We start from the raw sequence: 14904 nt of genomic DNA on the forward strand, positions 1-14904 counted from the left end.
AGCCAAGTAGCCAAGGGTCTTAAAGTCAATGTGAAGCCCCTTTTAAAACTCATTTGGATTGTGAAAAATTGGAATTACATACCAGAACAGAGCCAGAACAGATGTGAGCTTGATAAAATAATGCTTACATAGCTATTGGTTAATAACAGCCAATAGCCTGTGAGGCCGTGACATCAGCAAAAAGCAAAGTCATCTCAGAGGAAGAGTTTTTACATTTGAATTAAAGCTAGCAAAAACTTTTCTTCTTTGGAAAAACATGCATTGATGAATCCTTCACAATAAGACCAGGAGCACATATTAAATGAATAAGGTCAATAGTGAATTCATGTTAACTTTAAAGGGGTCATATGATGCGATTTCAAGTTTTCCTTTCTCTTTGGAGTGTTACAAGCTCTTGGTGAATAAAGAAGATCTGTAAAGTTGCAAAGACTAAAGTCTCAATCCCAAAGAAATATTCTTTATAAAAGTTAAGAGTCAACCACACCCCCCTAAATCAGCTCATTCTAACATGCCACCACATGTCTACGTCACTATGTGGGAAGATTTGCATAACGCTGCCCAAATGTTCACACAAAGAAAGAAGGCGTAACCTTTTATTCTTGCTGTTGCCGCCATGTTGTGGAGATGCTGTTTCGTTGTGAAAGCTAAACTACTTTGTTTGGCCTTCCAAACGAAAACACAACTAGAACTCAGTGGTTAAGTTGTATTTACAACACTGTTCCAGAACAGTTCAACCCAAAAATTCAGATGAGTGCAGCACATTTTATGGAGGACTATTTCCTGATGCTGGGAGAGAAGACTACAATGCCGGCGCTTCTGACTCACAGTCTGTAAGTATGTTTACATATGTAAAGGATTTGCCACCGATGATTCAAACACGAGTTTTGAGCAGTGTAGAGCAGCAGTTCTCAATTCCAGTCCTCGCGCCCCCTGCTCTGCATATTTTGTATGTTCTCTTATATGGCTTCAGACAGATTTTTTTTTGGTCTATTCAAACGTACCATGGTAATAAGTGCCCTGCGAAGTGGACATCATACGTTCGGATATTCCGCCATTGATTCCAGTTCGAAGCGAACATATATGTTCCATTCAGTGTGAGTAAGTGCATTAAAGTATTGCGAGATGTGAATTTAAATTGTATTTATGCACGTTAAATTTACATTGCGGTGTAATTTAGTCTTTTTTTTTCAAAATTAGGTATTTTTTATGATGCCACAGTTGTCCGTGTGTGAAGACATTGCGCAGCGCAAATCAGTTAATAAATGTTCCATAAGAAGTGAGGTAAACTTCAACAGACTTTTCCCCCTGCTCAGGGAGTAGGGAGCAATGAAACACTGTGTAGAGAGACCATGTCAATGGGAACACAGTTCATGCACGGAGCTCACTTCTAACGAGCTGATTATCTGTATTAGGTGTGTTAACAAAAAGAGATGTGCAAAATATTTAGAGCTGGGATGCACGAGGACTGTAATTGAGAACCGCTGGCAGAGTAGCGGTTGTTGTTTGTTGTTTCTCCAATCACAAATGCAGACATGGTTTTATGTTTAAAAAAACCAGTATAAATCATTATATTCTGTAAATATGTCCCTACTGGATGCAACAAATGGCTCGTTTGTAATGGATTTTACTTGGTGATTTTGTCTTGTCTTGTCACGCTGGTGTTCTGACCAGGACATGCAACACAGTATGTTAAGGGGCGTAACATTTCCGTCACACCGCTTGAGGTTTTCGGCCAATCACAACACACTGGATAGCTGACCAATCAGAGCACACCTCGCTTTTCAGAACGATGAGCTTTGTAAAAAACGATGCGTTTCAGAAAGGCGGGGCATAGAGGAGAAACAATAATGTACAGTATGTGGAAAATAAAGTGTTTTTTGAACCTTAAACCGCATAAACACATTTCATTACACCAAATACACAAAATAATGTTCATTTTTAGCGTTATTTTTTGCTAAATGGTATCCTAAAGTGTATTAATATGTCTCTTAGTCTGAAACCTTTGTGGAAATCTTTTTGAATGTTTTTTGAAATTTGGGGAGTGACCAATAACATTATAGATATTTCTCTCTAAGACATGTATAGTCAGTGCATACATTCCTATTGGGTTCCACAGGGAGGGATGTTGATGCTTCCTCTGTTTTTCCTCATTTCTTTTTGTATTTTACTAATCTGTCCAGTTTGTCAGAGTGAGTCTGCTTTCCTGCATTTAATGGAAATGCTGTGTTACTGAATACCAAAAGTCTGGCAGTAACCATATTTTCCAAACTTCAGCCACAGCGCCGCTATTAACTCTTAAATTAACTCCTTAATCCAAGTGGCAAGAGTAATGAAGCTATGACGTTCTTTTGAAACTCAAGGATGAAAGTCTGTCTTCAACTTCTACAGCACTAGTTTTTCAGCTTCTCCATTCGTCACATCGTGTCAGCTAAATATTCATTTGTACTGGCCTTCTGCAGCGGTTTTCCTCTCTGAGTTGGCTTCTTAGACTTGGCTTCTCCAAGCACAGGTGCAATATTGAGTATGCATCTGCCACTGTCAACAAGAGCTTTGCACATGTAACTGCAAAAACTCTGGCATCCTTCAAGAAGAATCCTTGTCTTTGGTAAAGTACCACTTAAAACATGCTGTTAACTATGTGGAAAATATAACCTGTCTACATGAATACAGTGTGTTGCTGGAAAACTGCATATTAAGTTATAAGTGCTTTTGTTCCAAATCACAGAAAATTTGTCCCTGGTAACCATTATGGTCTCTTGAGACTGATTTCATAGTTTCTTACATTAGGGGTCCCAATGACCTCTTTTACCTAATTAAAACCCAGTAGACAGATATTATTGAAGCTTTTAGGGATCATTACAAGTTATTATCAACCTGACAATGCTTATCCACTGGGAACTGATTGGTCTGTAAAAAGCTGTCATTAAATACCAAAATTGAGCCAGAACGAATGTGGGTTGCAAGCATAATGAAGCCATGACATTCTTTTGAAACACAAGGATGAAAGTCTGTCACTAGTTTTTCAGCCTCTCCATTCGTCACACCATGTCAGCTAAATATTAATTTTTTTATTGGCATTCAGCAGCATTTTTCTTCCTCAGTAAGCTGGCTTACTAAATGTGGCTTCTCCAAGCACAGGTGCAAGTACATTTTATACAACAGAGTTAAAAAGAACATGACAGACAACAGCTATTTTGTCATTTATACCTGCTCTAGTTGTTGCCCTTCTGTCCTCCACATGTTGCTCTGGGTCTGTGTGGCTTATCTCTGAGCTGCTGTGGTCTGTCAGTCCATTTACAGTCCAGAAGCGAACCAGCAGGGACAGACAGAGAACTAAGAGTGCTGTCTGGTCCCTCAGTCCCGGCATGGTGCCTTATTCACTGCTGCAAACAGAAGAGGTGCTCCACAGACAGTACTTCTCTGATGAGAGAAGTGAGAGGGAGTGCTGGAGAGGGAAAGAGAGAATGTGTGAGAGAGAGACAGAGGGGTGTGAGGAGAAGGGGAGGGTGGAAGAAACACATGAGGAGCTACGGAGGAGTGTAAAAAAAAGACTTGAAAAGGGTTTTAGAAAGAAAGAAAGACAGAATAATACAGAGTCGACCAGTTTTATTTGTAAAGTTTACTGATGCTTTAACTCTTTTTGTTCTGCAAAGAGACAACTCAAAAACCATATATGGAGAAAAATGGTTGTTGATATGTAGAGGGCTTTTTGTTGAGTCAAGGTACTGTAAAGAACCATTTAAGATCCATTGAAGAGTTTTACTAGGTGATGAGATATATGGAGAAAACCCTGATAATCACCGGCACCCCGTCCTAAATCGCCGCCCTTCACCAGGCTCCCGATAGGAGTGGGTGTGGGAGAGAGGAGGGGGGCTGGACGAGTCAGGGCTGGCGGCGTGTGATGGGGCACACCTGAAGGAAATGGAGCCTCATCACCGCCGCTGTTTAAAAAGCCCAACGCCTCTCCTCGAGAGACGGTCGTGCCCAACGCGCGCATGCACACTGGTGTCCTCGTGGGTCCAGGAAGGGTGCGTTGAGGGACTCCAGCGCCACCGGAGACGTGAGCTGCCGGACCCGCGGTCCGGATGGGGACCGCACCCGTGTATACGGCCATAGGCCAGAATGCCATGGCCGTCCATCCCCTGCAGGTGCCGCGGCCAACGAGAAGGATGCGGCCGCTAGAAGGAGCCGCCGCCCCTCGCGCCCCGGGACCCTGGAGCGCGTACACCGGACTCCGCCCCTTACTGGACCCTTCCCTCCGTGAACACTGCCAGACCCCCACGAACCCCGCAGCACGACGAGGACACCTGATTCCCTGTTGTGTTGGACACTCTTCCCCTTTTGGACACTTATTCCCCCTTTGTTTGGTTTTTTCTGTTAAATAAAAACCTCTCCGAGGCCTGACGCCACGCCCACTGTGTCTGTCGTGGCTCGTCCCGTCACAAGTTTTACTAGGTGATGAGAACTTTATGCAGGAGCTCTATAAACAGAGAATCATTCAATGAAAAAGACTTGAGAGATCCAACAGGTGTGGCTAGAAACCAACTGCCATATACAGATATATGCTAAAGGAAGAGTCTGGAATTACACAGGATTATGTCATGTAATATTTATATTCAGTGTTGGGATTTCAATGTTACGTTAAAGAATTAAAGCTTTCAATTGATTAGGCAACTTAAAATAATCACAAGTTTGGGTCAAAGGGCAGTTTTTTATTAATTGTAATAAATTGTGTTAAATTGGGAGCCCTATAAACATTACTGAAGTTACTTAAATTGGAAAAAAATACTTTTTACTCATATTCTATTCTACACAAAAGATTCTGCATGTGCGCTTTTAAAAAATAATTTCTTCAAGGTTCCCGCCACCTGCAAGTTTTTCCTTTTAATTATTATTAATTTCATTAAGTAGTAGTAGTAAGGTACCATTCTTTGTAAAGCCGCTTTGGAACATTTTATATTGTGAAAACATTACATAAATAAACTGAACTGAATCTGCAAAACAGATCACATTCCAAACTCTTGCAGATGGCTGAACCAATATTGGTATGTTAAGGTGCTCAAACCAGTAGAGTAATGTTAAAAATGCCAGAGACTAAGGCCCCATTTACACTAGTGTGTTTTCGTTTTTAAATCATTCTATAGTGGAAGTCCCGATTTATTTTAGTGTGTTTTTGTTTTTACACTACACAACCTAAAATGCATGTCACGTGACCATTCATGCAGGTACAGCCATAGATATGAATAGGTAGATTCCCTAATATTTAGATCGCGGATGTGTATATGTGCTTGAAGTGACTGAATGGGGAATCTACGTATACATCTATGGGTACAACAATGCGCATGTTGTTATGGTTTATACGGTCGTCAAGGATATGCAGAGCGAATGTGGGCAGCCACGCCATCGTTTTCAAGTATCCATTTTGGTCTGTTTACACTGAAAAGCAACCCCAGAGTTTTCAAACTAAAACGGGGTCTGCAGCGTTTTCGAAAGTCTCTGTTTTCGATGGTCAAAAACTCCAGAGTAGTGTAAACGATAGGCATAACCGTAGCAAAAGTTATGCGTTTTAAAACGAAAATGCACTAGTTTAAACGGGGCCTAACAGTGTTTATATCTACACTAATTGTATGGATAGTTTAATTCGTCTCTGCATTCTAAGCAGGGACCGAAGAAAGTATTTTAACGTAAATAAAATGCATAGATCTTATATTATTTTGGTTTGGTGAGGTTCAATTTTGATTTTAAGGTCTGAAGGGACTAAAATTGTTTAAGGTTTGGGTGCAATTTCCTTTTATAATTGGCAAGTCCAATGATAGTTAAGAAGGGAGAAGAAAGAGTGAACAAGTGTGTCTGGTGGCAGACTGGAAAGGGGAAGGATGAAGAGGAAGTACAGAATGAGAGAGAAGAAGAAAAAAGACTGAACGAGTCAAAGGAAATGGATTCAGAAAAACTGGGACATCAACACAAGTGTGTCCAGAGAATTTTTATTATAATATCATGATCTGAGGATTGGGAAGAATTTGAGTAGTGTTTATGCTTTGATTTATTTTGTATTCATGACAAAGGTTACAAAGACTTACAGTTGGCATCAAATCAGAGGACAGAGATTTTTTTATTTATTTTTAAATATTGGTAAGGAATTTGATGACCTGGTTTTGGCTCTTATAACTGCAGCAACTGTTCCAACCAAACTGAATGTGCCATAAATCTGAATGAATCCTTTACTTATAAACCTTTGCTTGTCATTTAGGAGAGGACTTTTTTTTATTTTATTTTATTTTTTATGAAGTTGATCTCAAATGTGTGATGTGTCTTCCTGCCAATAAGTGTGATTATAAATACACAAATTAGATTTGAGGGGTAGGACTAACTTACATGCTTTAGAAAAAAAAGTGACTGAAAATAAAGTCCAGTGGACAAGAATGAAAAGGAAGTTAAGAGTTTAAATGATATTGAATCCCCTACCAAGAGTATTATAACACAGTATTAGAACAATACTTCATGCATAATACATAGCAAACCATGTAATTTTGTAAATTTTATTTTGTTTATTTTTATCTGTCTTTGATTGATAGATTTTAGAGAATTTCTTCCACCTCCTCGAATGGAACTGCTGTTGGTCTTTAGTGTCTTAGACTAATGTAATATCCCCATGGTGGCAAGAAATAAATAAATAAATAAAAGAAATAAACATTTGAAATATATCAGTCTGTGTGTAATGAATGAATATAATATACAAGTTTCACTTTTTGAATGGAATTAATGAAATAAATCAACTTTTTGATGATATTCTAATTATATGACCAGCACCTGTATAGACAGATACTGTAGACAGACAGACAGATAGATAGACAGTTCATGATCCGATTCGTGAACAGATGATTCTTTAGAGTCAATCTTTTAAAATAATTTATTTTGTTTAACGAAAACACTGTGGAAACCAATAGTTCACAAACTGTATGGATCTGAGGGGCAGGGCTCGCAAAATCACTAGCCCGACGTCCCGGGGCTATTTTGTTTAGGGATGCACCGGTTGACCGGCCATAAATCAGTTTTTGGTCTTTTTTCGGCCGATTTTTCCAAAAGTGCACCCGTGTGCACAGACTACATTGTATTCATTCGCTATCATGTAATTTGTGTGGAAGTATTTCGAAATCTGTGCACAGGACACGGGCAGCCGTTCAGCACTGGAAGTGCAGAGCTACATGTCTGAGGCACAGATAGCAGGAAGCGCAAAAGAAGCACAAAATAAGAGCCCCTTTCCTGCGCCGCTCACTGAAGTGCAGACAGTGAAGGGATGTTCAGCTCAACTTCTTGCGTGTTGGATGAGAAACGAAAAGGACTAAAACGCTTTTTTTGTGTGTGTGTGTACAGTAGAACTTGCATACACGTTTGAGAAGCCAGAAGTAAATTTCAGTTCTGTATAGGATGATTAATTTTATTTTACCTTAAAATTACATCGACTAATTTAATTTGATTTAAAAATCACTGCTGCAGCAGCACACTGAAAAAAAGTGTTTCATTCATCCAATTAAAAACATTTTAGGGTAATGATTCAACATCTATCTGTTTTTTTTTTTAACTTGAGCCAATAGTTGTTATTTATTTTTCATTGGCTCAAGTAAAAAAATATAGATGTGAATCATTACCCTATTTTTTTTTTTTTTTAATTGGACGAATGAAATACTTTGCATCTTTGTTTTATTTTCACCAACATTATTTGATTGTAACATTTTGGAATAATTTATTTATATAGCATTCTTTTATTTAGGTCTCACTGGTAAAGATTTTTTTTTTTTATTTAAAACCAAATTTAAAAACTAAAACAAATACTGAATGCTGATTAAGAAACATCTCACTGAATGTGTGTTGATTGTGTTGTTTGGATTGAAGAACTATGCAGTTGTTGCCTTTAATTTCACATGGTTACAGTTAATCTTTTCATTTAAAGCCACTTTATGTAGTTTCAACCCAATTCAAAAACAAAAGCTAAATGCTGATGTCTGTACCATCTATGTTTGTATTGAATGTAGGCTATTTACTGTGCAGTTACTGCCGTTCATTTCAGATGGTAATGGTTATTGTTTTCAATAGCCAAAAGCCAGTTTGGCCTATTAAATACCAAATAAACATCTTGTTTATGCATACTTTCCTTCTTTCTTGTTTGTTGCTTAAGGAAAAAAAAAAATCGGAAATCGGTATCGGAATCAGCCAGTTTGCTTGTAAAAAATCGGTATCGGAATCGGCCATGAAAAATCATGATCGGTGCATCCCTAATTATGTTTTCCAGTCAGGCTACCAAAATGCATCACTGCCCTGCCCGACAGGCTATCTTGAATAGTGATGTAAAATTCCTAACTTGATTCGCGTTGTTCACTCGCTTGTAGGGGTGAAACGGATAGTAATTGATCGTTTGCACTTGTTTCTAAGTCTTGCAAATTCAAGCGTTTTAAACCATTTGCGCGCATTTGGAGCTTAATTAAAATAAATAATTTGCACACTTTGAAGTATAGTCTCAGTAAACTTCTAGTTTAGTAGTTTTATACTGCAAGCACACTCATAAGTTTTCTTTAAGTGAACTTTACATCATACTTTAAGTACACTACTATGTCCCTATTTAGGTTTTAATTTGTATATATTTTGTTATATGAATATCTGAACATACAAAACATACAAAGAAAGAACAGGATACTACAGATACTGTAGACAGACAGACAGAAAGACACTACAGAGATACAGATACTGTAGACAGTCAGACAGATACTACAGACAGACAAACAGATACTACAGATAAATAGATACTGTAGACAGACAGACAGACAGATACTGTAGACAGTCTTTACTTACCAGAGAGCTGTATATTTGTGTTTGTGTACACATCTGCCTTTGAATTGTGAGGGATGAAAACATACATGAAGCACATCTCTGCTCAGATTCTGAATTGACTGACCACAGTATGACCTGGGAAGAACCGCATCTGCAGACCCTAGTGAAGATCATTAAGAAGGGTGAGCAGAGGGAGGAGAGAGAGATGGAAAAAGAGCTTAAAGGGGGGTGTAAGGATAATCTGGTATAAAAGTACTAAGAGCAGGAAAACTGTCCATAAAGGAGGGAGGGGAGGGAAAGAACCAGAACATACAGCTCAGAGAGTAGAGTGAGATGCAGAAAGAGAAAGAAAAAGAAAAGTTATGAAACACAGCAAGATGGAGGAGGGGGATTTCAGCCAGAAGGCTCCCAAGATTCAGATGGGGAGCAGGTTGAAAGAATGCCTCAGCACACATAATCTACAGCTTTCAACTAGCACAAAGCTTTCGTTAAATATGCACATGACGCACCATAAAAAGCTAGATATTTTACATTTCTGAAAGAGAAAAAATGTAAATCTGTGACACAAGGTAGTGCAGTGTGTAAAGAAAATACAGCTAACCATGAGTATGAACAAAGCTTTCATCATCTTAATCACAGAAATGCCAGTGTGCTTCTCTGACTCACAGCACTAAAATGTTGACAAAGAGGTTTATCACGAACCACAGAGCATGTGATGAAGGGGAACAGGCAACAATGTTTAAAGCAGTGAAGAAGGGGTGAGGGGAACTGTGGCCAATATGCTGATATGTGAAAGATGTACTGTATAGCCATCTCTTTTAAAACAGTGGGCATTGGCCCGATTTATTATTATTTTTTCCAGTTCGGCAATGCAGGAGATATCTGAACAGTCTGATTAAACAGATGGGCTTTGGCAAGAAAAATATCTCTCTCCCTTTCTGTTTCTTCCGTGCATCATTACCCCATAAATTCAATAATGAGTTGAAAAACTTAATAATAGAACTAAAGAAAATTACAGAAATATTTAAAAGGACAGTTCACCCCAAAATTAAAATGGTCATTTACTCACCCTCATGCCATTGCGAGCGTGTACAACTTTGTTTCTTCAGTGGAGCACAAACGAAGATATCTAGCATAATGTCCCGGAAGCTCTTTTCCATATAGCAAAAGAAGATGTGGACACAGGGCTACTAAGTTCACAAAAAGAAATTAAATAAATAAATAATAATAATAAAATAAAATAAAAACACAAAAGTATCAAACTCATGTGATGTATATTTTTTATATATGAAGCAAAGTGAAGATATTTGCAAAGTAATTATATATTTTTAATGTAAAATAAAATTCTATTATTAATATTATATATTATTTTTCTAAAATACTTGTTTAATAATTGTATTTTTTTTAAAAAAATTTTTTTTTACATTTTATTTATAAAATTTATTTATAAGCTATATTGTTACATAATCACAAAATTTTGGCCAAATTATGCAACCCTACATAGTAAAAATTATTTCTAAAAGTTGTAAATAAAACTAATTATTGACGTTTTACAAAAAAATGGTTTCACTTTATATTGATGGTCCCTTTAACACATCCTGTTGACTATAAGTAACATTGCACCTACATATCTACTAACTCTCGTTAGAATGTTAGTAGAGTATTAGTAGACTGTTGGGGTTAGGGTTAGAATAAGTTGACATGTACTTGCAACGTTACTGATTCGTCATCAGAATTTTCAAAAGGGACCATCAAAATAAAGCATTACAGAAAAGACTATTTCAGTTTTTCTACTTTAAATTTCAATTTTAATTCAATGTGTTAATTCAAACTACTAGCAATTTCTATACCATTTTTTCCAGTATAAAACCAGCACAGCAAACCTGGAATTTTTCTTTTGTTTTAATACAATCGCAATTTCTATCAGAAAAATTGCAATTAGATTTTCAAACTGTGGAGCCCTAATGTGAACCAATGTCAAATCTGGCATCATGCGTTGTGAAATTCCTTTTTTGAACATACATCACCCTCAATCGTGTTTGTTGTGTGAAAAAGAGCAGCCTGGACATTCTGCTGTTCTCTGTTCTAAGCATGTGTCTACAGGCACAAACTCCTTGGCCATCACTTGTGTCCTTCATCCAGACAGCATGTCATCTGGCATAAGCATTTCCAGCAGAGAGTGTCTCCTTCACCCAAGCCCGATTCAAATCAGTAAAGAGACCTAGAAGCCAAAACAGCAAGAAACTACAATGCTTTCAGTACTGTTGAGGATAAATTTAAAACAACTATTTATTGAATCTTGCCATGAGTTGTTTTCGCTCTTACCTCTTAGGATGTTATCCTGCCTTTTTCTTTGGTAGTCAACAAAGCAGACCAGATGTCTGTCCTATTGAATCAGAAATTCCTGGAAGAATCGCTGGCCCGTTTCTACATTGAGCCCTGAGAGAGCAGTCTGGATCTGTTACCCTGACTCTGGGACAAAGGGACAGCATCAGAGCCACTGTAAGGATGCCAAAACAGCAGGTTTGCATTTGATGTTCTGATCCTTCAGCCAGGGAAGTTCAGGCCAAGATTCTCAGAGAAGCTGTGTATAGTTGATTATATGCAGAAAAAACCACCAGATTTCATCAAAAGAATGCCAAAACAGTCCTAAAGTATTCAAATTAATTTATGGATAAAGAAGAAAAGCACTTCAAAATTGTGCATTTTAAAAGTCTATTCAATTTGTTCTAAAGTATTAAAGGCTTTTAAAAGGTTTATTTGTTAACATGAATGAATTAAATATAATGAACAATCTGCATCAATGGCCATTTAAAAAACAAAACAACAACAAAAAACTAACTTCAATGTTAATTTATGTTCATGTGTAATGCATTAAGAAATAAGGTCGCCCAACAATGAAAATGTGTTGAAAATTTATTCTCACAATATGCTCTCTCATCACTTGCTCACCAATGGATCCTCTGCAGTGAGTCCAAAAAGCTGATAAAAACATCACAATAATCCACAAGTAACCCACACCACTCCAGTCCATCAATTAATCTCCTGTGACATGAAAAGCTGTGTTTGTAAGAAACAAATCCATCATAAAGCTGTTTTTAAATTTCAAACTGTTGCTGAGTCCTCTTTCCATTCTCGAGTGGAAAAAGTCAGAATCAGGAGAGAAATATGCACAGATTAAGCACCGTTTAAAAACAAAAACGGAACAAAATAGTTCTAAACAAATGTGTCAGTGGATATTGATGTGAGAGGATAACAGTGGATGGACTTTCTCACTCTTTTCTTTGATGAACTGGAATCGTTTATTGTGATGATTTTATCAGCTGTTTGGGCTCTCATTCTGACGGCACCCATTCACTGCAGAGGATCATCTGGTGAGCAAGTGATGTTATGCTACATTTCTCCAAACAGGTTCTGATGAAGAAACAATCTCACTTCAATCGTCTGCAGGTCAGTAAATATTCAGCAGCTTTTTATTTTTAGGTGAACTATGCCTTTAAACGGTAATGTATAACTGTACAACTGGCAATGTTTAAACTCTATTTTATATATATTAAACTATATTATATATATGTATTATATGTAGAGATTACTCCAAGCTGTGTTCACTGTTAAATAATGCTGGAGAAAAAAAATAAAAAATTCCTTATACACCCCTCCGGAGTAATTTTAAGTGTGGTTTTCAGGGAAGAATCTGTTGAATTCTGTGGAATGGACAATTTATCAGATCAGAGAATATGGAAGGTGAATGAATCACTCAGTTAATTTAAAATAATAAACAAGTAGATGCGTAGAACCTTCAGAATAATGGTGTTTCCATCAAATCTGTGGAGCTTTCTGTGGAGTTCTACAACACAGATGTTATGTGGGTTTTTCTGGCTAGATGATGTGCTCTATACAATGTTCATTCACACTCTATATAACAGACATTTGAGAATTGTATGAGATCCCATAGGTCAGGTATGGGATCCAGTCCTGGTATGGCAACCTCTCTGTACAATTAAAAAACAGACTTTCCCCCACTGTCCGGATGGCCATGAAAATTGCAGACCTCAAAGACTATCCATCGCTCAAAACATTATTTGAGCAGTCTGTGCACACAGTGGCTCAAGATACTGGCTGATCCTTCTCACGTCTTACACCCTGAGCATGTGCTTCTGCCTTCAGGAAGATGGTACAGAGTTCACCAATGTCGATTCAACCGGTTCAAAAACTCTTTTGTAACTGTTTCCATTAGAATTTGGAATGGTAAGGACAAAGGCCAATGACTTGGTACTGGTTAGCATTTTAATTTTAACATAATGCATTGTTTTATATTATTTATTTTATTTTTTGCTGGTATTGTTATTTATTACTGGTACGTTTTAAGTGTGATTTGGTTATTTTTACATGATCTGTACATGCAGCATACACTAAGCCCAAGAAGATTTCCCCTATGGGGACAATAAAGTATATTGTATCATATCGTATCGTAAATGGTCAGCACTTTATAAAGCAATGCAGAGAAAAGTCATTCCTGATGGAAACCATAGTTGCTATTAACTAACAGATAAGAAAACACATTTGAGTGCAGGACAGCATATGCTGGTCAGACTGCATCAGCAATTAAAGTAGACTGACCCCTGATGGCCATTCCACACTATTAAAATTCTAGAACAATCACTATGATGACCTGTTTAAACTAACTGGTTAAAAAAAAAAAAAAGCACATGCAAAGAATTACAATTTATGACTTAAATATTTTTTAAGTTGCATTTATTTATTACTCTTCATACGATACATCACTGTACCACCGCATATATTCTGAAATATATTTTCATTATAAAATAGGGATTCTACAATCAAGTTTCAGATATAATAAAATGCTCTGAAGGATCATAACAGACAACAACGGTGCATCTTTAAATGAAGTGCAGGATATTTGTAATTTGAATCAGGGCAACTCAATCAATCAAATTTGACATGTGGGTTGTATTTTCTCCAGAAATAAATTTCAGCTCTGTGGGCCAGAGAGATGAAGTATTGTGGAATGCTATCTGGTAAAACACACTGGGAAATCAAAACAGAGAGATCCTAACATTTAAGGATGGCAAGATCTTCCGTTAAAAGACCCCGACCTCCAAACCAGCTTCAAACCCACAAATGTTCCTTTTGGTCCAAACAAATATTGTTACATTGTGCCATAGTAGAGTGAATCGTTTTTGACATATTGTAACTGCAAAAATCCATTCACGAAAGCACAGCAAATACCAAAGGCCACAAATCCGTCTGATTTGCTTCGATGTCAAACCATTCAGATTGTTAAAAACATTCTCCAGCGAAGGTTCGGTTGCATTTCAGCGTGTAAGACTACGGTTTTCACAAACATGGGCTATAGAAATATATACTGTAGAAGTCAATATTTTGCAGTGCTGCATTAGTGTACATACATATACATACAGTACATTCCCAAGCTAGGTAGATTACTGCAAGAGACACCACACCATTTTGTGCTACGACATGGGATCATGGCTGTCCTCAAAAAAACGTCTGCCCAGAAGAGATTTGTCTGAAGCCTGAGGTATGCATAATATGCCCCGGTAACAATCATACTGTTACAATCATATATCTTTGTTATATATATTTATATATATACACGCACTTTAATAGTCATCTCACATACAGACCACCCTCTCCTTTAAAAACAAAACAGCAAAACAACCACTAAGCAATTGACTGTGCAAAAATATACACAAAAAAGGTGCCAAACCAGGCTAATATCATGGTCAGGGTTATGGATGATTGCTAGATTTGTAATTATGATTGTTCATAAGCAAATAGTAAACATAACAGAAACACACTTTTGAGAAGTAACTGCATACAACAGCTCGGAATATGGAAATACACGTGTGCTTTCCACCGTTTCTCAGGCAGTCTTCTCTCAACAGTCTGACACTGAAATCAGCCGACATACTATTATGCAACATCATAATTCACTCTTTCTTAGTGTTAACGTTGCTTTCAGCAGGTCAATGTGGAACACAAAACGCTGGGTATGTAACACATTAATGCTTGCCGTGGAGTTAACAACAGCACTGA

At 37.4% G+C, this 14904-nt stretch overlaps 1 protein-coding gene across 2 annotated transcripts in view; it reads right to left on the minus strand.

Moving 5' to 3' along the window:
• Positions 1 to 8978, minus strand: part of LOC109095573 (inactive carboxypeptidase-like protein X2) — a 28161-nt gene extending 19183 nt beyond the window's left edge. Inside the window, exons 1-2 of one of the 2 annotated variants that reach the window (XM_042762679.1) lie at positions 8848 to 8978; positions 3208 to 3445 (exon numbers count right to left, since the gene is read on the minus strand). In XM_042762679.1, the coding sequence (XP_042618613.1) occupies positions 3208 to 3367 (160 nt within the window). In that variant the 5' untranslated portion in view covers positions 3368 to 3445; positions 8848 to 8978. The remainder of the gene's footprint in view (positions 1 to 3207; positions 3446 to 8847) is intronic. The other variant, XM_042762678.1, reaches the window with a different exon arrangement.
• Positions 8979 to 14904: the final 5926 nt, after the last annotated feature.

This window comes from Cyprinus carpio, chromosome A8, assembly GCF_018340385.1.
Source record: "Cyprinus carpio isolate SPL01 chromosome A8, ASM1834038v1, whole genome shotgun sequence".
Taxonomy (NCBI): domain Eukaryota; kingdom Metazoa; phylum Chordata; class Actinopteri; order Cypriniformes; family Cyprinidae; genus Cyprinus; species Cyprinus carpio.